The sequence below is a fragment of the Vigna umbellata genome, chromosome 7 (assembly GCF_029865625.1).
Source record: "Vigna umbellata cultivar VRB3 chromosome 7, Vumbellata_1.0, whole genome shotgun sequence".
NCBI classification, from domain to species: domain Eukaryota; kingdom Viridiplantae; phylum Streptophyta; class Magnoliopsida; order Fabales; family Fabaceae; genus Vigna; species Vigna umbellata.
In genome coordinates, this window is record NC_142171.1 from 38,107,806 (window position 1) to 38,131,138 (window position 23,333).

At 32.4% G+C, this 23,333-nt stretch overlaps 4 protein-coding genes and 1 pseudogene across 4 annotated transcripts; 2 read left to right on the forward strand and 3 right to left on the reverse strand.

Annotated features, from left to right (window-relative positions):
• Window positions 1–241: 241 nt before the first annotated feature.
• On the reverse strand, window positions 242–7,481 carry LOC148195922 (lysine--tRNA ligase, cytoplasmic-like). Its single transcript, XM_088094639.1, has 17 exons — window positions 7,368–7,481; window positions 7,211–7,286; window positions 6,572–6,640; window positions 6,302–6,467; window positions 6,119–6,212; window positions 5,472–5,557; window positions 4,894–5,000; window positions 4,736–4,795; window positions 3,423–3,548; window positions 3,058–3,340; window positions 2,853–2,952; window positions 2,598–2,754; window positions 1,754–1,897; window positions 1,603–1,671; window positions 1,344–1,487; window positions 1,195–1,274; window positions 242–473 (listed from the first exon to the last, which is right to left on the reverse strand). Exons 1-16 carry the CDS (start codon window positions 7,418–7,420, stop codon window positions 1,236–1,238), a joined length of 1,773 nt encoding a protein of 590 aa, XP_087950765.1. The 5' UTR covers window positions 7,421–7,481; the 3' UTR covers window positions 242–473; window positions 1,195–1,235.
• Window positions 7,482–9,405: 1,924 nt separating this feature from the next.
• LOC148195923 (uncharacterized) lies at window positions 9,406–12,469 on the forward strand. The gene is made up of 6 exons (XM_088095322.1): window positions 9,406–9,701; window positions 10,506–10,644; window positions 11,143–11,185; window positions 11,276–11,900; window positions 11,985–12,120; window positions 12,218–12,469. Exons 4-6 carry the CDS (start codon window positions 11,872–11,874, stop codon window positions 12,467–12,469), a joined length of 417 nt encoding a protein of 138 aa, XP_087951448.1. The 5' UTR covers window positions 9,406–9,701; window positions 10,506–10,644; window positions 11,143–11,185; window positions 11,276–11,871.
• Window positions 12,470–12,496: 27 nt separating this feature from the next.
• LOC148195924 (protein FAR-RED IMPAIRED RESPONSE 1-like) lies at window positions 12,497–14,742 on the reverse strand (annotated as a pseudogene).
• A 2,027-nt stretch (window positions 14,743–16,769) lies between these two features.
• On the forward strand, window positions 16,770–17,809 carry LOC148195925 (uncharacterized). Its single transcript, XM_088093932.1, has 4 exons — window positions 16,770–16,901; window positions 16,998–17,099; window positions 17,187–17,252; window positions 17,339–17,809. The coding sequence occupies exons 1-4, from the start codon at window positions 16,884–16,886 to the stop codon at window positions 17,504–17,506; spliced, it is 354 nt and encodes a 117-aa protein (XP_087950058.1). The 5' UTR covers window positions 16,770–16,883; the 3' UTR covers window positions 17,507–17,809.
• Window positions 17,810–19,429: 1,620 nt separating this feature from the next.
• LOC148195926 (uncharacterized) lies at window positions 19,430–21,696 on the reverse strand. The gene is made up of 9 exons (XM_088094016.1): window positions 21,545–21,696; window positions 21,050–21,450; window positions 20,837–20,918; window positions 20,667–20,756; window positions 20,432–20,554; window positions 20,223–20,351; window positions 20,018–20,121; window positions 19,850–19,940; window positions 19,430–19,762 (listed from the first exon to the last, which is right to left on the reverse strand). The coding sequence occupies exons 2-9, from the start codon at window positions 21,220–21,222 to the stop codon at window positions 19,649–19,651; spliced, it is 906 nt and encodes a 301-aa protein (XP_087950142.1). The 5' UTR covers window positions 21,223–21,450; window positions 21,545–21,696; the 3' UTR covers window positions 19,430–19,648.
• Window positions 21,697–23,333: the final 1,637 nt, after the last annotated feature.

Sequence of the window (23,333 nt, forward strand, 5' to 3'; positions counted from 1 at the left end):
TTCATCTTTGTATTCCATCAACATTAATTTTTGTTAAATCATTGTTATGTTTTTGTTTTCGTATTATCATGTAAACATTATTTATTGTTGAAATTTTTTGCCGCAAAACAACCAACGCCTTCTCCAACGTTGCCCTCAAAAAGGCACTATTCTTAATATGATAGCAACCTGATGGAGATGGCCTTGATGGTTTAATATTTACCTTACAAAAAATTAGATCTGTTGATTCTCCATTAAAAGATAGTCTTAATTATTCCATTATATATACGAGTATGGTGAAAAATAAAATACACAATTAGAAACTGAAATTCTAAAACAACCAAAGTTTTGAAACAAGAACGAAATACTAAAACAACTGAAGATTAGGAACGGAGAACTAAAACAGCTGGTAGATGACATAATCGTCAATCCAATCACCAAAAGATAGATCAATAAGTTCATAACTGAAATCCCATCTTTTATTTCTTATGTTCCTGAAATCAATAAAAGAAAAAAAAAACACTTTAAAAACTCCAACTCGAAAACGACTGTTGTAAACTACAAAAGTAACAACTTAAGAAAGCATAAAACAAACACGGATTCCATACCAACCAAAAATCATTGCCATTTATAGTAGATATGAATTTAACTCATGAAAACTATTCCTGGATATTTAACTCATATCAAATGGTAACACAAGTTTTCTAACTGTTATTTGCGGAAAATGGAAGTTATATTGTCATTGAGCAGCACTAAGGAGAACTACCAATACCAAAACCCAGTTGCAGAACTTTGTAGTGTTACAGCCACAATGGCCAATATAGTGTGGCATCAAGCCCTGAACAAAGGCCACAATGCTTCTGTAGAAATTGAAATGTCTGTTGTTTCGACATTCTTTTCTTATTGAAGTTTGGTTTAATTACTCACTTACAGTAAAAAGATCTCAATTTTGACAACACAAATTCATCTGCTTCCATTGTGTTTTTGGTTTCATAACCTGATGCACATGGCACATAGAAACCATTTTTTGACTAAACATTTCTCATCAGAATGCACAGTTAAAGTTCGGGGGTTCAAACTAGTCAATCTCTGCTCCCTAACCCATGCATATGACCTGAAGCATTTTTATTTTTAATTCTTTGTTTTCTAGCAAAATTAGACAAAGAACAGCCGTTCTCTTCCCTCTATATATCAATGGCTTGAGGCAGAACAAACCTGTGTATGATGATGATTCAAAAACGGCTTTGGTAGAAGGGTCAATCTTGAGGTTTCATGGCAGGGAAGAAAAGAACCTCCTAACACCAAAAGAACAGATGGTAAGAACTTACGTAACTAAAGCATGGAGGATGAGCAAGAATCAGAACCTTGATATTCTGTGAATCTGTCAATAACATGGTCAATCGATCAATACCCAAGCCCCAACCAGCAGTAGGTGGCAAACCATACTCCAGAGCCGTACAAAATGTTTCATCCAAGGCCATTGCTTCATCATCACCTGATTGCCGATCCTAACACAACAAATAACAAAACAAATAACAAAACAGTTCCTCCTGCTATTATTTTCTAGAGAAAAAACCCACCAATTAGAGTAGTGCATATTACATTAGTATTGAATTTCCTTACCTTGAGTTGTTCGGAAAATCTCTGTCGTTGTACTACAGGGTCATTCAGTTCAGTGTACGCATTGCAAAGCTGAAAAGTAAGAAACAGTTGTCAGAAGAAGGATGATTGCACATTTTTTAAAATAATAACCACTTAAATGTCATGACCTTACTTCATGCTTATTAATAAATAATTCAAAACGTTCGGTCAGGCCTGGCTTCGATCTGTGCCACTTTGCTAGAGGACTCATTATCTCAGGATGGTTTATGATGAATGTAGGATTTACACACGTTTCTTCCAAAAAGTGACCCACAAGCTGCAAAATGAAAAGATATAATTATATTTCAATCAGAAACCTCATAAGAGGCCCAAAATAAGAAATAAAGACACATGAACAAAATGCATTGATTAGAATTGGACTTATTTAAAACAAACAAAAGACCGAGTAGGGTAAAATATAAAATGAGAAAAAATAGCTGTTGGCCATAATTGTAACCGAGCCTCACTAAACCTGCGCCAACATTATTATAGAAATTAATGTTACAATTCACAATATAGAAATATTGGAGCTCTGCCGTGGAAACTAGCTATATTACTAGAATGACTATCTGTTTAATGAAGACTATAATGTTTATTGACTGCATTATTCATCGTTACTGTTTTACTGAAAATTATAGTTATATTACTGGAATGGTAGCTGTTATTTGAGAAAGACTAGAAAGTTTAGACTAAAGTTCTATCCCCCATCCTACAGTTCATAAATACTTCATTTTCCCAATCATAACACATAAAACTAGTGCTTTTATATTTTGCATCCAACATACGAAACTCTTGTCCTGGTTTTAAATCAGAAATTCAGCAACACAATAAGTATGACACGGAATATAACAGGAAAACGGGCCCCTTTAAAATTTGATCCATTCTGACAAGGAAGGATCATCTTCCAAACAAAAGAATAATTTAAAAACAAGTAGATAATAATAAAGAAAGGGGAGGAGGGAGAAAAAAGAGATTACTTTATCCAACAAACGTGCAGTTGTCTCAGGAGGTGGACATTTAATCTCACACTTCAAGCATACGTCCTTCAAATATTGATTAGCTTCCTCACTCGACAAGTCTTTCGGAATACTGAGGCCTGCCATCTTCTCCAATTCTTCAATCATGTCAATTCTTCTGTAACAATTAAAAATCAAACGTATCATCCAAAAGTAGAATATAACTATGATGGCCATTAATGACAAGATGGAGTAAAAGTAGAATACACCACGCACCTGAAAGGTGGAGTAAAATCAATTTCAATAGGTTCCTTATCAATCCCATCAGCATGATACTTGATTTTATAGCTTCCCTTTGTAAGTTCCTTGACCATACCTGTTTAATGCTTTTCAGATGAGATTAAGTAGCTAATTTTATGATAAGATACAAGAAAGAAAGTCAATATCAATAAGACAGAAAAAAACATCTATATATTCTTACCACTCAACATTTGCTCTGTTATATCCATTAAGTCATTGTAGTCCTTATAAGCCATATAGAACTCACAAGTAGTAAACTCAGGATTATGAGTCAAATCTATGCCCTCATTTCTAAATTGTTTGCCAATTTCATAAACACGGTCCAACCCACCAACAACCAACTCCTTAAGATACAGTTCTGGAGCAATCCTCATGCACAACCTCATGTTAAGGTCATTGTGATGGGTTACGAATGGGCGTGCTGCAGCTCCACCAGCAATCATGTTCATCATAGGTGTTTCGACCTGAAAGTAATGCAACAAGTAGGTGAACAGAAGAAAAGAAACCACAGGATCTAGTACCAAAATTCCCAGAAACAGAACAAACCTCTAAGAAATCAAGGTCATCAAGGAACCTCCTAATGTAAGAAATGATTTTAGATCTGGTCTTAAAGATTTCTCGGACCTCTGGATTAAGCATCAAATCCAAATGGCGTAAGCGATATCTAGTTTCCTGAAACATAAACAGTTAACTAAATAAAACATACAGCCGTCAGTACATAAATGAAACAGAAATTAATTTCCGGGCAGTTTTCTAACTACTTTATGCAAAAATGAAACATTTTTTTTACCAAAGAGGGTCTTTGTCTATGATGAGGCTCCTTTTACATACTTGAGGGAGAATAACTGTTCCTCCTTCATTTTTTGAACTTTGAATAAAAAATAACAATAATGTGTAATAATCTAAACAATTAATCTTTTCAACCGTTAGGATAGTCAATTTCTGTTTCATTCTTCAATCGATCGGCTCAGGTCCTTCGCTGCTTCCCACCGTTCGGCCTGCTCGCTCCTCACCTTCCTCTATTCGGCTTGTTTCTCCCTGCCTCCTACCGTTCGGCTCCCGCTCTTCACCACCTTCCACCGTTCGCTTAGACCTCTCCACGCCTTCCACCATTCGGCTACGATTCGGCCTTTACGGTTAATACCGTTCGGCCTCACTTCCCTCCTACCTTCCTTCTCCTTCTCATATACTTTCCAAACCTTATTATTACCCCCTACCTTATACCGTAACAATTTCCAACAAAAATCAAGAAAATCAATCCATTTTGTGACCAAGGGCCTTTAAGCTGCAATTAAGTTAGTTCATAAGGAGGATCATAAAAATGAGAAATGGAGTAAATAAATAGATAAACACATTCAGAATATACTTACAAAAACTATACATTACAAAATGAAAAGATAAAAACACTGCATAATAATGATAAGCCTCTAACTCATTTCTATTTGTTGAAAGTCGCACATCGACTATCGACTAGAGATAAGGTCAATTTACAATATCTAAGTGGATACAAACCTCACCTTACAAAAAGGTCTTATAGGGTTGAGTTAGACTTAAAGTCTACTTCTTTACATGGTACCAGAGCCGTGAGTTAGAGTTTATCCTAATACATTTGTTGTTTGTTGGGTCTATTGTTCTATCCACTATCGGACTACCCATTAATGTCTAGTCTCATGCTTAAGATATATATATCAATATATAAGCGGGTATAAACCTCTACCAAATGGTAAGGTAAATCATGTATCCACCCTCTTACTGTTGTCACAAATTGGTTCCAACAGAACAGTAGATGCTACAAATGTTTAAGGAGACTAAAAACATTGAAAATATTTAAAGAAGTAAACATTTCATGCCAATGATACCTGATCTTTCAAGATATATATTTCAGGATTCCTGGTACTTCCTGGTACCCATGGATTTCTCTGGAGATCATTAAAGATGTAATTATGTCATTGCATATGGTCATCAAACAACATTAAAAATAAAATAAAAAAGAAAGGTTCCTGATCTTCAAATTTACATTATCAGCAGCAGCAGCAGACTTTTGCCTGGGCATCATATGCAAACAATGAGACAGCACTACAAATGTCTTTGGAAAAATACTAAGCTCACCCTTCTTACTTTTTCCTGGATAATTAAAAAATGAAAAACTGAGAAAGTTCCTGATTATAGAGTTGAAAAATTATAATTCACAATATAATAGTAATGTACAATGCCTCCTAATTATGGAGAATCAGAATAGAAACATTTATGCTTGATCAGCAAGAGTGAGTCCTTTATAATGAATAAAGAGTGCAAGTGTGCAACATTATAAATTTTGCCAATTAGCTAATATTTACAGAGTGACTTTTGGACTTAAAATGTCTCCCAATTGCTCAAATGAAACACCACATTCCTAGTCTTGAGGCAGAAATCATCTAATAAAATGCACATAATCGAAACAGGATTTATATCTTTGCTTATTCCTATTTACCTAGACTTAACTCATTTAAAGAAGCTCTTATAATCATAATTTCTATATATGTATTCATAGTCATGGTCATAGAAATTCAGACAGACTTTATGCATATGAATGACAATAAGTTTGGCATCACGAACCAGGAAATCCAGTGATACCAACTATGTCACCACGCTTCACATTAGAATGAAATTTGGAAAAGCCAGCCTCATTCAAGTCTGATTTACTGCATTAAAGAAATATCAGTTGTTTCATCTGTCCTATTAAAATACGACAAGATAAAAGAAAATAAAAATATATCATTATGAAAGAATTAAAAATACTAAACACTAACTTGGCAAATCGAAAGTACAAACAGCTACGTCCAAGTTAGTCAAACACCAAGGTAGCAAGGAATGCCATAAAGCTGACTTCATAATTTGTAACCATACTATGTGTAGTATAAAGTAACAACCTCCTAAATATCTATCCTTTATAACACTAGGACCTTCATTACATATTTATCCTATGGTATATTAGTAAAAGTATTATAATACAAGACCCCAAAGGATAATTCAGATATTTCAAAAGAGTGCCAATAAGAGCATGACTGGGCTTCCATTAAAAATTATTACAGATTATAAGCCATGCATATTTTTTCAAATTTTCCTCTAATTTAAATACTTAAAACAAAAAAGTTTAATAATGGTTAATACTGATAAGCTTTTTCACCTGATTCAACAACAACCCTACATGATCAAGTCTTATAATTTTATTAATATTAATAAAGCAGAACAAGATTGAGTACCTCGCATCGGCCATAACCTGGACCTTGAAACCACCACCATGCAGATCATAAAAGACAAGCTTAGAACCAGAGGTGCGCTTGTTCATGATCCGACCTGAAATGCAGAAGCATTAATGAATCAACATACAGCCACAGATGCAGCAACAGATAAAAAGAGCTATCAATGCAGAAACTGCTGACTACCAGACAAAGACAAAGAAACATCCTCAAGGTGCTGCCCTTCACTTAAACCTCCATATTCCTTGATGTATTCATCAAGAGACATAGTGACAAAGAATTTGTGGGGATATGGATTTCTGCCTTCTGCCTTTTGAACTGCAAGATACCTCAGCCTATTCTCAAGGTATTGCTGCAATGAAATGAAATCACCCAGAAAATTACCAAAAAAAAATGAACAAACATAGAAGGCAATTCGTCATAAATTCCACTTCACAGACAAAATGGGAGCCATACAGTCGGGTCCATATCATCCTCATCAACTGGTGCAGACTTGTTATCCTTAGCCCGCTGCATTTCAGCTGCCTAAAAGAATAAAAATACGTTATAAATAAATATAAATAAAATTTCATCTGTGACAAATTGAAATTGAAATGCAGAGAATAAATGAAATTCCACAAAATCTTTCCAAAACATACAAAAATTTTAATTAGTACAGAAAACAAGGCTTAATTGCATATTTTACCACTCAATTATCATCACTTTTGCACAATTTACAGTCAAACTTTTCAATATCACAAATATTAATGATCAATTAATTTTCTAAGGTGATAACATGGCATGAAAAATAAATAAATAAAAAGAAGACAAGGCAACATCATACAAAAAAAAATGGTAGCAAAATAATGTTGTATTGCTGTGTTTTCACGCTATATCTTCTTCAGAAATTAATTTAACAGATGAATGACACATGCAAAAGTTTATAAGATTGTGTAATGCAAGACAAGACAAAAATTAGATTGCAAAATGCATAATGATCATAGGTAAGTGGAAAAACATGCAATTAACAATAATAAAAGAAAAATCTATAGCTGCTAATAGATAGCTACATTGCGGAATTGGTAATAACATTGCAGATAAGGGAAAAAGAAGTACCTTTTTGGCTTTCTCCTCCTCCTTGCGCTTCCTTTCTTCTTCTCTCTGTTTGTTCTTCAGTTCTCGCTTCAGTGAACTGCGAAAACAAAAGAACAAAAAATTTAATCAATTGTGGCAAATTGAAATTACACTGTGAAAAAGATTTTCATGCTCATACTTTTTGCTTATGGTTTCGCCGGCGCCGTTAGACGGCTGCTCAGAAACTTCCATTGGAGGCGGAAGAGTGAGAACAACTTAAGTTAAATTAAAGGATAATGATACAACATTTTTTTAATTAAAACTCTGGAAGATAGAATCTGAAAGAATTTATATATATATACACGACATTTTAATTTTCATTATTGGTTGAACCAAATTAATAATTCAATCAGGGTTAGCAAATTTAATAAAATGATAATTAAAGAATATGGATATTATTAAATATATGTAATGTCATAATTTTATAATAAAAAATAAAATAAAACAATCACTACACATGATTCTCAGTATTCAAGATAAATATAATATCTAAATTAAATATATCATAATACTTAATTTTATGTTTTGATAGAATACACATCTATTACCGATAACAAAAGATAAAACAATAAATTCATATAGTATAAAATTATATCAATTGTAAATTAAAAATAATATATTAATATAAATGATTAAACCATATATTTTATAAAAAACTAAAAATAAATTACCATAAAAAATTCATTAAATCATAACGAAAAAATAAGTAGATTATAATATTAATTTTAATATCAATTTACAATTAAATTGATTTTTAAGTATAAAAACTAATTTAAAATTATATCAATAGAAAATAAACACTAACTCTATAATGAATTTTAAATTCAAATATATATAAATATTTACCTAAAGTGAGGAGAAAGATGATTTAATATAAACAGGTAGTTATTTGTGCTGACTATGGTGTGAGTGAGTGGTATTTATAGGTTTTAAAATTTCTCATTCTTTACTCCTTTGCTTGGACATAAAGGTTCTAAAAGTGGTCAAAGCCGGCACCTTTATTTTATTACTATGCTTTTACTTGGGTATCAAGAAATAGAAAGTTACAATAATTTATATAAAATTACTGAAAAATATTTAATAAAAACCATAATCCAAAGAGAAAGAGAGTATATGGTGAAACGGTTGACATAAAATGGCATATATAGAATATAGACAAGCAAAAATATTATATTATGTTATTTAATGTTATTTTTCAGGTTAAAGGTTTTACTTACATAGATTATATATACAATATTTTATTGATATAAAATTACTTAATACTTTGCTTAAATAAAAATTGACTTAAAGTTCAAAACTTCCTCAAGTTTCTCATTTTGTTGTTTCCATGTCCTCCCTAATAATTTATTTTATAAGCAAATAATACTAGAAAAATATTACAAAGTGTAGTAGAAAATGAAAATAAACCACACACAATAAGAGAATTTTTACTTAATTTCAATCTCCTTTAACTGATTCACTTAAAGTGTTGAAAAATTAGAAAAACAATTACCATTCTAATGTTACTTTAATAAAATTATTTAAATAAATAAACATTAAATTTAATATAAAGATGGGTAAGTCAGAGTAGTAGAAATCAATTTATGTTGAAAAAATCAGAGTTCAATTTTTATTTTTACTTTGAAAAAGTCGTGGTGTATAGAATGATATATCTTTTTTCTATCAAAATCATTTGCAGCATATATGATTTGTTTTTATGCAATTTTTATCTTGTTTTTATGTATCATACATGATAAACACAAATTTTTTGAAAATGGTTTTCATAATTAATGATTTTACTTATTGTGAAATAAATAGTATTCTAATGTGTTTTTAATTATTTATTATTATTTTAAATCACTGAAATATATTTTAATATACTATGGAAATCAATATATGGGAATTACTACTTTTCTTTCAGTATTTTTATTTTAATGTTATTTTATTGTGCTTTTAAAAGGAATAAATTTTTAAATATTCTATTTGCTTTAAAAATATATTTTTTAAAAAATACTATTAAAAAAATGTGATGTTTTTAACATTGGGCTTGTTGTTGCTATTCCGCACCTTTTCGTTGGCCTCACTTTAGAAGCAGACACAATGGGCTAGATGCATTAACTTTTATTGCCTATGTTTAGGATTGAGCAAAATTAACTAAAGAAAAAGAATACTTTGACACGGCCAAAGTATTTGACATTCAAATGACACGGGGTGGGGCCCAAATTTCTTGAATGTACAGAAGGGTAATATTGTCATTTTCCCTCTAAATGAAACGTTGCGTTTTATTTAGGGTGTTCTCTGTATTAAGTTTTCCAGTTTGTCTAATTTTACATTTTGGAAGAGCTCTTCGTGCTTTGCTAGGGTTGGGGGTGATAGAGAAGCGGAGAAGTGGAAGAGCGTGCTGTGGTAGGGTTCGGTTGATAGATAAGACGAGACTCCTCGGTTCGGTTGATAGAGAAGACGAGACTCCATGGGTGCCACTTAATCGGATGGTGTATGGTTCTTCTTTGTTTCTTCTTTTGTCATGATTTTTGTATTTTTCCATTTGTATTTGCTTCATTTTGGTGAACCCTAGACTAAGGGGCAAGGTGGTCTGAGGGAGAGTTGCGGTAGGGAGAACACTAAATTCTCAATCCTTGACAAGCACTGAGAGAAGACGGTTTGGGGAGTTATCTCTGTCTAATTTGAAAATTTTGTTTAAATGTCTAATTTGGCATATTATTTTGGTTAGTTTCCCTGTTTGACAAATTTGATCGTCCTGTATTGTAAACTAATATTGATTTATGACAAATCTGGTTTGCTTGATTTGTAACTTGTGTCGTGCCTGATGCGTGCGAAATGCAATGCTGGTTTTCGGAGGGATGCATTTTATTAGAGGTGGTTGTCAATGTATGAAAAAGGGATACCTATTAAGGATTGTAACCAACGAGGGAGTTGATTGAAGTGGAATATTTACATTGGATTCTCCCCTGAATAGGTAGCTGTTGAGAGTGAATTTTCGTAGTGCTTGAGTATTTCTCACATTGAATCATCCAATATTTAGAAGCTTTTGAGTAAAATAACTTTGACTTTTTGGATTTTATCAACTGAAAACCCTTATTTGTAGACCTGTTTAGTTTGGTTTTCAGATGGTAACAATGAAAGCAATTTTAGTGTTCCTCTTTGAACATTGTATGCATTTCTCCCTTTTGTTTTGTTTTTTCTTGTGTATGGTTTATACAATGTCATCAACATCTTCTTGAATTAGTTTAAATGCACGTCCACTGGCAACTAACTTTTTGCATTCTCTTCATGATAGGTGGCTGCACTTGTTCCTAAAGGTGATGTTGATGGTGAAATGGGTGATGCTCACATGAATTGATGAGTCAGGCACTTAGAAAATTTAGGCATGCCTTATCACAGACATAGCATATCTCTTTTCCATCCTTTTTTTCAAGGTAGTAACTATCATAATTATTGAGCCTGGTTAGATAGAATGTGCAGACTTGGATTTTTTGCTATGTAGAAAAAGAATATGGGAATTATTTCCATTAATTGAAATTTGTAATTATGCATTGGCCATGCGTTTGTAATTATTGTAAAAATTTGTTGTAATCAAGTTTATCTCATTTAATATAAACAAATGAAATTTATTGTTTGATAATGCTTTAAAATATGTATATGTGTAATATAAAAAAACGCTTTGTAATAATGTGAAATTTATTTAATTAATTTTAATAATGTTGGATGTATTTTCTATGCACAACCACCATGGTTCTTATAAGTTGGATGTCTTTTTGGTATATGAGTGGCAGATGAAATTGAGTAGGTTGAAAATATACTTATTATGTAAGGTTTATGAATGTGATTTTGTTGTGAGAGATGTGTCTATATATGTCTTCCAGTTAAATATTTTATGGCTAGAAGTCTAAGTTTTTTATTTTATGGACATGCAGTCAAAGCATAGAGATAGTTGGAACAATCATTATGGAAGAACAGGTTTGAATGGACATGATGATTTTTTGTGTTTAAAATTGATTTCCTGAAGTGGTGTATTTCACTTGTTGAATTGTTTACTTTGATATATAGGTTTATGCACGACATTCATGCAGGACAAAATACTTGGCACATGTGAATACATTATTACGGACGTGCAGAAGACGTTCATACAAAGAACTCCTTTTGGATGGCTACTGTCCATTAATGTGGAAGCTAAAATGAGTAGGACACTACTTATAGAATTGTGTAGTAGATGGTCAGAGAGGAGGGGTGGGTTTGAAGTTAGGTCTGTCTTTATTCCATTCACCAAGTTAGACATTTGCTTAGGTTTAGGTGTTAGGGTTAATGGAGACATGTTTAAGTTGTTTAAGGAGGAAGTTGATTGTTATAGTAGAAGATTGTTGATACAAATGATGTAACTATACATCATGTTTATGAAGAGCTTCAAAAGCATATAAAAGGGGATGAAGTGGCTGATGTTTGTAGATTGTATTTGTTGCTAGGGTTGACTGAGTTTTTGTTTCCAAATAGAGGTGGAAAAGTTCATTTTGGTTTATTTGAATTATTAGATGATTTTTCATGTATGGGAAAGTATAACTGGGGGGGTGTTATTTATGAGTATTTGGTTTCTAGTTTGTGTGATGCTGCATTGTGTGTAAGGAAGAGACAAAAAAGATCACACTTTCATGTGGTTGGTTGTGTATTTGCATTACAGGTATATTTTGGTTGTTGTAAGAAAATTTTTTGTGTTACAATTTATAATTGTTAGTTAATGGAAATTGAATTTTGTATGTAACAGATGTGGGCAATGGAACATGTTTTATTTGGTCAGAAGAAGTTGGCTAAAAGAAAAAGTGTTTTTACCTAGAATTCTTCATTGGATTCATGTTAAGGTTGGTGAAGAAGAAGTTCAAAAAGCCTTTTTGTGTAATGAAGTGAGTTGTAAATAGCGAGTTGTAAATAGCTTCTAGTAATTACTTGTTATGTAATTTGTATTCATTTTAATATGATTTGTTTCCTTTTTTTTTATAGATGATTACTGAGGTATATGTAACCAAGGAAGAGATGGCAACTGAAATTGTTAAAGAAGCCTTAGATGGTCATCATAATGCTAGAGTGAAGCAGAACTACGGAAGGAAATCTTTAGCTGATATTGTTGCTGAAAATGAAGGTCTGCGTGCTATCATTGGTGACCAAGAGGCATCCATTGTCGAGCTTGAGAAATTAGTAGAGAAGCTACAAATGTTTGCTGCACAAAAGAGGCAACAGTTTAAATTTCTTTAGTGTGAGAACTTTAATAACACCAAATATTTATTGCAATTTATAACAGTAACAAATAATGAAATAAATACTTACAACAATACCAATGGATGTTAGAGTACTAGCTTTTGCTGATGGTTTCTTCCTTGTTATTCTCTCCGTTGTGGATTTCAACCTTCTTGTCCTAGGTCGACCCTTTCGCTTCACAGATTTTGGGCTTTGGATTTGAACATTGTATATAGTTGTGTCAACATCATGGCGTATTTCACTATCATGTAGGTGTTCTTCTTGTGTGTGGCTATTGTTGTTGACGCTTGGTGAAGGTGAAATTTGTAATCCATGCTTGTTGACAAAGGAACTAAGGTTGTCAACCAATAATTGTGTCAAGTGTATTGACTCACAGGCAATCTCAGCAATATCTCCAAAATTCTTGCATAAGTTATCATACCGTTCAATATGGGGATCCTTTTCCTTGTTGTGGTATGATGCTCTAATATACGTGTGCTTTCTGCGGACATTTTACACCATCTTGTGAGTATGTACTTAGCAGGAAGCTCTGTTACTCGCTCTTGTGCCAAAACACATATAGAATGTCTACATATAATGCCCCTAAACTCAAAAAGCAAACAACTGCAATTAACATCCATTGTGTCTCGCTGATATGTAACCATGAATACCCTCTCTTCCCTTATTTCGTTATGAATGGAGTCCTCCATGACATTGTACAACAATGAATTATCTTGTACCACAACACCATCAACGAAACAATTAATTTTACCTCTAAATTCGGACTGTATTTCTGCAAACTTAGCATGTGTGTAATGCTTTTGGAATTGTCGCTCTATGAGTGATTGTGACCCGCATGGAAGAGTTGTGTTTAATGATGTGAAGTCAGCTAGGCTCTCTTTTTCTGTCTTGTGTTGTAGTGCATTGTCATATTGTTTAACAAATTCTTGAAGAGTTGTTTGTGAGTTAATATATCCATCAAAGAATGCATTCATGCTCTCGCTTCTTTGAGTGGTTGACATGCCTGCCCAAAAAGTCTTTCTCAAGTAACAAGGAACCCACCTCTGTCGTTCTTCATAAAGTGAAGAAAGCCATTCATTCGTTTGTAGTGAAAAAATTGTTATCATCCTTTCCCATTCATAAACAAAACTATCAACTGAATCAGAATTGTAGACAACTTGCTTAAGTTGTCGCTTGATATCTTTGTAAGCCGCATAACCTTGTAACTTCTCAGGTATTTTTTTCATTATATGCCACAAGCACCACCTATGACGAGTGTTAGGAAACACGACTTCTATTGCTTTCTTCATTGCTTTGCACTGATCCGTAACAATTCCTTGGGGTGGTCTGTTGGACATGCACCGAAGCCATGAATTAAAGAGCCAAACAAATGAATCAGTGTCCTCTGAACATAACAAACCACAACCCAACAATATAGATTGCCCATGGTGGTTAACACCAACGAAAGGAGCAAATGGCATATCGTACTTATTTGTTAAGTATGTTGTGTCAAAAGATATGACATCACCAAAATACTGACAAGCTGCCCTACTTCGTGCATCGGCCCAAAACACATTCAATATACGGTTGTCGTCATCAACATCAATGTCGAAAAAGAAATCCTTATTTAATTGTCTCATGGAAGAGAAATGGTTTAAGAGTGCCTTTGCATCACCATCTTTTGTTAATGCTCTTCTTTGTTTGGCCACATAATTTCTAACATCGTGTTCGACAAACTCGAGGTTCTCGTAACCGCTTCTAGCACAAACCAAGGACCGGAAGCTCTTGTTAATCCTCACTCCTGCTTCATCATTCAAGTCTAGTGTTCTTTTAATGTTAAGATTCATCCTTTTATTGCCTCGGAACAATCTTGACTTTGTTGGACTAAGATCATGACTATGTACATCATCAAATGCTGAAATGTACCACTTCTCATCTCTTTTTGATACAATCATTCGAGCTGCACAATCATTAGCCAGTGTTGGACGTGCAATCATTTGATTGTCAATGGGGGACATAAATTTTCCAGCCCTAGAACACACCATCATGAAGTAACATAATTCGTTCTTGTTGTTCTTCCTTGAAGTCCTTGTTCGAATTCCAAAACCCTTTGATATTGCATATTGTCTATAAAATGACTTGACTTCATTAATAGTTTCGAACACCATTCCAACTGTTGGAGGGATTGACTTAGGTTGAATATGGTTTTCATTTAATTCTTGCTCTACATTGTCATGTTCTTCATGAAATTCTATATCATCAAAAGATGTATTTGTATGGTCCATGTCCATGCTTCTCCTACAATAGTTCAATACAAGAATAATTATTACTAACTTGCCTAATTAATAACATGCTTAACTTAATAAAATTTGTAGATATCCATTACCACAATAATAAATAACCACATATGAATGAGCAAATAGCCACTTAATGCACCTGTCAAAGTTATTCATGAAATAGAATATTATCCAAATATGTATTTATATGGTCATTGACCGTACTTGTCCTAAAACAATTCAATAGAAGAATAATTACTACTTATTGGCCTAATTAATAACATGTTTGATAATCATCTTAATCATTTCTTTAGATGCTCATAACCAGTATAAGAACTAGCCACTTATGAATGAGCAAATAACCACTTACTGCACCTGTAACAGTTATTCATGAAATTGAATATTATCCAAATATGTATTTATATGGTCATTGTCCGTACTTCTCCTAAAACAATTCAATAGAAGAATAATTACTACTTATTGGCCTAATTAATAACATGTTTGATAATCATCTTAATCATTTCTTTAGATGCTCATAACCAGTATAAGAACTAGCCACTTATGAATGAGCAAATAACCACTTACTGCACCTGTGAAAGTTATTAATGAAATTGAATATTATCCAAATATGTATTTATATGGTCATTGTCCGTACTTCTCCTAAAACAATTCAATAGAAGAATAATTACTACTTATTGGCCTAATTAATAACATGTTTGATAATCATCTTAATCATTTCTTTAGATGCTCATAACCAGTATAAGAACTAGCCACTTATGAATGAGCAAATAACCACTTACTGCACCGTTAATTTTGAATTTTTATTTTAAATGACCACTCTCGAAACAATAACTTCACAGTTAACATTACAAACCATTATGCTATCTCATTAAATGAAAATGGGTATAAAGTTAAATAATTCAACGCGGAAGAAGAAGTCAAGTTGAAGTAAGATGACAAATATAAATCCAAACATTAAATAACTTCAACAACCTCCTGGGCAACACAAAAATTTATTCTTTTGCACACAAAAAACTTGTAATCACTCACCTATTTAATAGAACTTCAATGGTTGTTGACAAATATGGACCTCAATAAATGGTGTAGACCACTTCATTCACTCATTTAATCTTGTATCAATTTTAGGGTTTACGGTTGCCTAATAAGTAAATGCTGGAAAAACTTTCTCCCCCACCTCTCATTGCAGTCGAAACTTGAAAAAGTGTCTTGAGCCTTAAAATTTTGCAGAGGCATTAAATGGAGTTGTCATTCGATGACTTCTATCACAAGAAATGTTAATTAATGCTTAACGGGGCATATTCGTAATTTCGGTTGAATGTTATTAAAAGTTGTGCTCATGTGGGGAGAGCAAACACTTTTGTGCAAGGGAACCAACATTATTCACGTTTTGGAGGTATGTCCACTGTTAGGGTTACGTTACCTTCAGCCCCAACGTTCTCTTTCAATAGCTAAATCATGGATTAACTTTGTTTTTTTCCCTTTCTTGTTTTTATCTTTTAATAAAGAAAAACAGAGTTTGGCGATTCTATGTTTTGTGTTTAGGTATTCTCAATCTTTTGGTTACATTACCTACACAAAACCAATTCGTTTTTATGTATACCCAATGTTTAGGTTACATGGTATAATTTTTGTTAGTTGACTTCGTCTTCATTTGATGTTTTTTTCTCAACATAAACAGAGAGTCATGGAAGCTTGGGAAGAACTTGATATTGATGAAAGTGATCTTGATAGTTTTATTCGCCGTTGCAATTCCAATAACAATGTCATTCCGGGCCCTGCTGGTGTCATTGAGGCAGCCATGATTAACCGCCAAGTGAATGAAAACATTTCGACACAAGTATTTTTGAGTGACATTGCAAAAGCCAGTTTTGAACGTGACTTCACATCCAATGCTTGGGTATGGGCTGAAAAATTCATTGACATCCATGGTAAGTACAATAATTGGGAATTCATCTTCATACGCAACATTCATTTTTTATTTCAAGAACATTATGGAAATAATAATTTGATTTGCAGGATTATTGCTTAAACATGAGGTTGAGCATATCTCAACCCTTGATTCCTTGAAAGGAACTTGTAAGGTGTCCTTGTTGCGATGTCTTGTTAAAGCCACTGAACATAACGGACTGGGTGACATGAAAATAACAATTCGGGTTTGTTGATGTATATTGTAAATGGCTTTAGTGGAATGTTTAGTTATTTTGAAAACCATATTGAACTGTGTTTAGGAAAAATGTACCTCTTGACAGGATCCAACAGGGACTGTAAAAGCAAGTGTTCACCACAAGGCCATTGATCATCCTGAAATAGGTCCACACTTAAAAGTTGGAAGTGTGATAATCCTACAAGATGTAAGTATATTTTTTGTGATCAATAATTACTTATTGACCTTGTATTCCCACAACAATTTATGCAGTTAACCATTAATGTATGAATAGGTTGCAATATTTTCACCAATACGCGGAACATACTATCTTAACATAACTCTTAGGAATATTGTTAAGGTAAAGTTTACATACTTTTGTATTGTGGTGTTATATATTTTCTAAACTGTTTTGACCAGTTTGAATGACAGTCCCCGTATGTGTAGGTTTTTCCAAGTGATATTGGCTGCCCAACTGATGACCTAGTACGTCTAACAGTACCAATTGTTATGAACAACCCGCCAACACGTTCCGTTGATGATATCCTTAGCAAATTGATTCCACCTGTTCACAATGACAAACCTGAAGGCAGTGGATCTAACAACAACAATTAATAGTGGAACAAATTGAGGACATTCATAATTTCCTTATTTGTATTCTCGTTTTATTGTTGTTGACTATTTCGTATTTTGTGTGTGTTGACACGGATGTGTTATTTAGTACAATTTCTGAAGGACTAATGTTAGTTCAATCAATGTGTTGCTGGTTTAAGTGTTGATGTAATGTATGCAATGTTCGAAGATTGATATCATGTTCCTTTATTATGCATCCTAACAATGTAGAAATGATGGAAGTGTAATGTGATATAATTATGTTCAATTGTTTTAAGACATGTCCTTTAATTAAATAAGTTTCAAGTCTCGGTACACACCTTACAGTTTCAAAACAATTATTGAATAATCCGTGTTGTTCCTTGAGAAACTGACGTGTTATACAGTTCCACTATTCCCTTATGTTCCCTTGTTGCAGTAAGTGGTTGCTCACGAAGTCCTATGTGGTGATTTGTTAATTAGTTTCTGTACAAGAATAAAAGTTGTTTAATTCATTATGAATAATCACAGTTCTTAGGTGCAGTAAGCATTATCTACTAAGTTCTCTGTGCTTATTTATGAAGGAGGTATTGTAGAATAATAGAAGTGGTTTAATTGGATATGAATCATCCATTTGTTAGGTGCAGTAAGTGGTTATATAGTAAGTTGTATGTGGTTATTTATGAAAGAGGTTATTAACAAGAATATAATTCCTTTAATTGAATATCAATCATTAATTTCTTATGTGCAGTAAGTGGATATGTACTATCTTATATGTGCTTATTTGTGGAAGACGTTTTGAACAAGAATAAAAGTGGTCTATTTCAATATGAATAATCCCTTTTTTTAGGTATAGTAGGTGGTTATTTAATAAGTTGTATGTGGTTATTTTTCAAAGATGTTCTGAACACGAATACAATTGATTTAATAGGATATCAATCATTCATTTCTTAGGTGCAGTAACTGGTTATATGCTAAGTTTTATGTGGTTATTTATGAAAGAGCTTTTCAACAAGAATATAATTGGTTTAAAAAAATATCAATCATTCATTTTTTAGGTGCAGTAAGTGGTTATGTACTATGTTATATGTGGATATTTGTGAAAGAGGTTCTGAACAAGAAAAGAAGTGGTTTAATTGGATATGAATCATTAATTTCTTAGTTGCAGTAAGTGGTTAGCTACTAAGTTGTGTGTGGTTATTTATGAAAGAGGTTACGAACCAGAATATAATTGGTTGAATTGAATATCAATCATTGATTTCTTAGGTCCAGTAAGTGCTTATGTACTATGTTATATGTGGATATTTCTAAGAGAGGTTCTGAAGAAGAATACAAGTACTTTAATTGGATATCAATCATTCATTTCTTAGGTGCAGTAAATGGTTATATGCTAAGTTGTATGTGGTTATTTTTGAAAGATGTTCTGAACACGAATACAATTGACTTAATTGGATATCAATCATTCATTTCTTAGGTGCAGTAAGTGGTTATATGCTGAGTTGTATGTGGTTATTTATGAAAGACCTTCTGAATAAGAATATAATTGGTTTAATTGAATATACATCATTCATTTCTTAGGTGCAGTAAGTGGTTATGTACTATGTTATATGTGGATATTTGTGAAAGAGGTTCTGAACAAGGATACAAGTGGTTTAATTGGATATCAATCATTCATTTCTTAGTTGCAGTAAGTGGTTATCTACTAAGTTGTATGTGGTTATTTATGAAAGAAGTTACGAACCAGAATATAATTGGTTTAATTGAATATCAATAATTGATTTCTTAGGTCCAGTAAGTGCTTATGTACTATGTTGTATATGGTTATTTTTTAAAGAGTTTCTCAACACCAATAAAAGTGGTTTATTTTAATATCAATCATCACATTTCTTACGACAAATTTCATTAATATGGTTGGTACCCAAACTTGTATGAATAAACAAACTTAAATTTTCATCAAAATACCATTTTATAACCAATAATAAAATTCATCAACATTAAATAGTACAACATATTCTTCATTACATAAACTAAACTACTTTAAAACCAGTAACCTTAATTGAATCCTAATCAATCATATTTTGTGGGCATTCTATTCAAAATGTACATTAATTGTTCCCCTACTTCAATGTATTGAAGTTGCTAATGTTGTCCTACTTCATGCCTTAATCAATGCCTAAAGGATCCCATCCCACATTTCTGCAATACCCTTGTACGATGAACATTATCTTCATGTAATACCCACTGACAAACCATTTGTTCTCGCAGAACTTGTAATTGTTCCTGCAATAACAATACTCTTGTTAAATTTTATACTAAAAAACGTTTTATCATAAATCATATTTAAGCATATACATAAATCATACTAACCATTGTGTAATCGGGCATTTTTTTCCCATCAAATTTAGGTGTATGATCCCATAACTCAATATACTTGATGACCAATATACCACAATCATACCTACAAATTAAACAAATATTATAAAGTGATCATATGACACAACTTAATAAATTGTCAACACCAGCAAGTTCACTAACGTATTTGGTTGCACAGGCAAATCTTCTTCGATCACTTTCAATTCCTGCTCCTTACAGTTTGAGTCTATGTCAATCATATTGAATAATTGTTGCAAAGTGGCAACCTTACAAATTGATATTGAACACATTCAATACTCTTGTAAATCTTCTATTGTAACAGTCAAGTGCACTTAAAACAATAACAATACAACAAAATATGTCTTACCATAGCCTTGTCAATACTTTTTCTACGCCGCCTTTTGTGACCAAGAGAATCCAAAATAAACATTTCTCTTGATTGACAGTTTACAGCATAGCACCACCAATGGTCATCACCAACAGTGGGCACAAATAACTAAACAACCACAACCACAAACATCAATACATTCAACAACACATGGTATGATAAACCTATAACAGAACACATATACTTACAAATTCAGATGTTAACAACACATTTAATGGAAATGATTGAGGTTGGAAGAAATGATGATAATCTGTTGTTGGCAATGCTTCTCGCTTTTTTTTGGGAATCTTCATTCTCTCCATAACCATTGTCTAAAAAATTTCATCCATAAAATTGGTTCAAACAATTGAATCCTTAAATACGCCAATAAGTAATATCAACAAGGACAAAGCTTTATCATTCAACAATTTAATCCTTACATACCGCAAAAAATGGATTCAAACAACACCGTTTAATCGTTCCAGATATTTGCAATTGATTATACACAATCATCCCAGTGGCAGACAACATAACCTACACCAAAAGTTCATCAAAGTTATACACTCACATAATTGGTTGTTATACAACAAGTTTTGGTTCATTACACAACTTACCATGTTATCAATTTTACCACGTGGTCGTAAGCATTTGAAGTCTGCTATGGTCAACATGTTGTTTGACACTTCCAAAAGTACTCTACATACAACACAATTTCATGATAATCTTCATTTCAAAGACAATTATAATTCATAACATATATATATATATATATATATATATATATATACATATATATATATATAAACATTGTTTTGTGTATAACTTACTCAGCACCATCATTACAAAGCCCCGAAGTGCAAGTTCTGTAAACATTTGAAAAAACAATGTTCTCATTTGTGGAGGGTCCCTCCACACCCCCATCCAAAAAATTGACAATAGCCAAATCTCTTGCTTTGTCATCTGTCGAAGGCCCTTCCATACCATCATTAAAAGATGGCATCTCATTCAAAACTTCTTCTTCCAACCGTCTTATTCTTCTTTGTAACTCCAAAAGGCGTTCTGCATGCTTATCAACCCTTGTCCTCAAGAGCCTTTGCTCTTCGACAACTCTAGCAAAGTCAAAGTTGTCATTGTAGGACTTACTATTAGTCTCCCCAATAGAACCAAGTGATTCCTTGATTTCCTCATTCTGAAATTGTTCTTCACTCAAATGGAAATCCCATAAAATCTTCAAAAACAAATACAATTTTACATAATGAACAAATAATATCAAGGCAATAACACGACAAATGTAACCAGAATATCAAAACAAATGGAATTACCTCAGTGCGTTCAAAAGTTGATATTATTTTTCTCCTTTTATCTTTAATTACAATCCAATGAAGAATTCGAGGATAAATACTCCTACCACCAATATCATACAAACTTATGTGTTCCACAACCCATAACTGCAAAGTTCATCAAAATAGTTCAAATTTTTTCGACAAAAAATACACAGTTATTTTGTAACAATTAAATAAATAATTGTTAAAGCACACCTGTAATACTGCTGCACAACCAGCAAAGTGTATAGCATCATGGTATGTTTTGCAGTTGTATTTATCCGGTGTCCGATTCAAACTACTTTCTATCAAACTATATACAGCATCACCCTAGTTGTATATATTTAGTTCATCAATGTTATCTAATTTACTAAAAGGGACACTGTTTATCACATTACTATTCCTAGGAAAATAAAATATTCCAAATGTTAACAATATATACAACCTACAATAATTGTCAACATTTTTTTTTGTTTTAAATTTCTTATCCCTCAACTTTTCCATTATAGTCAAACTTGTTATGTCCTCATCCCTAAAAAAGTTATTAACAATGCCACCGACATCATTTTCTAGATTACAAGTTTGACCACAATTTGACAAACCTAAAAAAAAACACACATCCTCAACTGTAAAAGGGACTAAATTCTCTCTGATCCTAAAAGCCTTATGTACGACATCCCACCTACTAATTAATTCTACAAGAATGGGGCTAGAAATAACGATATTGTCCACCAAATCGACTATAAATTTAAAAGGTGTCGACTTTATTCTTTCCTTATGAAAGGATGACAGGGAAGCATTTAATTCAACTATAGGTTGGGTTTGTACTCGGTGCCTAACTCTAACTTTACCCTGCAAGTATAAACCAAACCATATCTTAGTATAATAAATGCAACAATCTACCTAATAAATATTAAATTCAAACAATTACAGCATACTTACAGCTTCATTAACTTCTCTGTCCATATCACTATATCCTGCACATTTTACCAAACACAATCAACATCATTGTATAATGAGAGTGACAAGTTCAATTTAATATTTTAGTAAAATAATATGTATTTAACTCATTCATATCATCAGATTTTTCACTCAATTTCAAGAAGTATTGTTTTTAGAAAAATAGCAAGATTTTATACCAGTTTTATAACAACCAACAACAAATATTTTATCTTGCTTTTTAACCATTACATCAAAGATTTTTCTGCATAATTTACAGCAATATAGCAAAGCTTTTATATATGTATCATAACAACAAATAGCAAAGCTTTTTGGTTCCATACAACAAGGCTTTTGGGAGCAAACAACAAAGCTTTTGGTAGGAAACAAGAAGCTAAAAACAAAAACATACAACAACAATTTCTGCAGCATTTTTATGTTAAAACAGTATAGGATTTTACTGCATTTTTAACAGCACAATACAACAAGAATTTTACTGCATTTTTAACAGCATGGGACAACAAGGTTTTATCACATTTTAATCAGCCCAAAACACCGTAAACAACATTATTTCGATGCAAATAAAGAACTCAAAATATACTACAAAGTACCACCATTTTAGTGTACAATTTGTTTTATAAAAGAACACACTTTGGCTTTTATAAAAACACAACATCAGTATTTTTATTACAACTAAAAACAGTACTTGGTATATCATGAATAAATGGAACTTAAAAATAACTTATACTTAGGTAAGAGGTCTCCATCCCTTTGTTCTTTCTATGTCATAATAAAGCTTTTTCATTCCTAAAGTGCTAATCAGGACAGAGGAATTAAAGAAACAACCCAA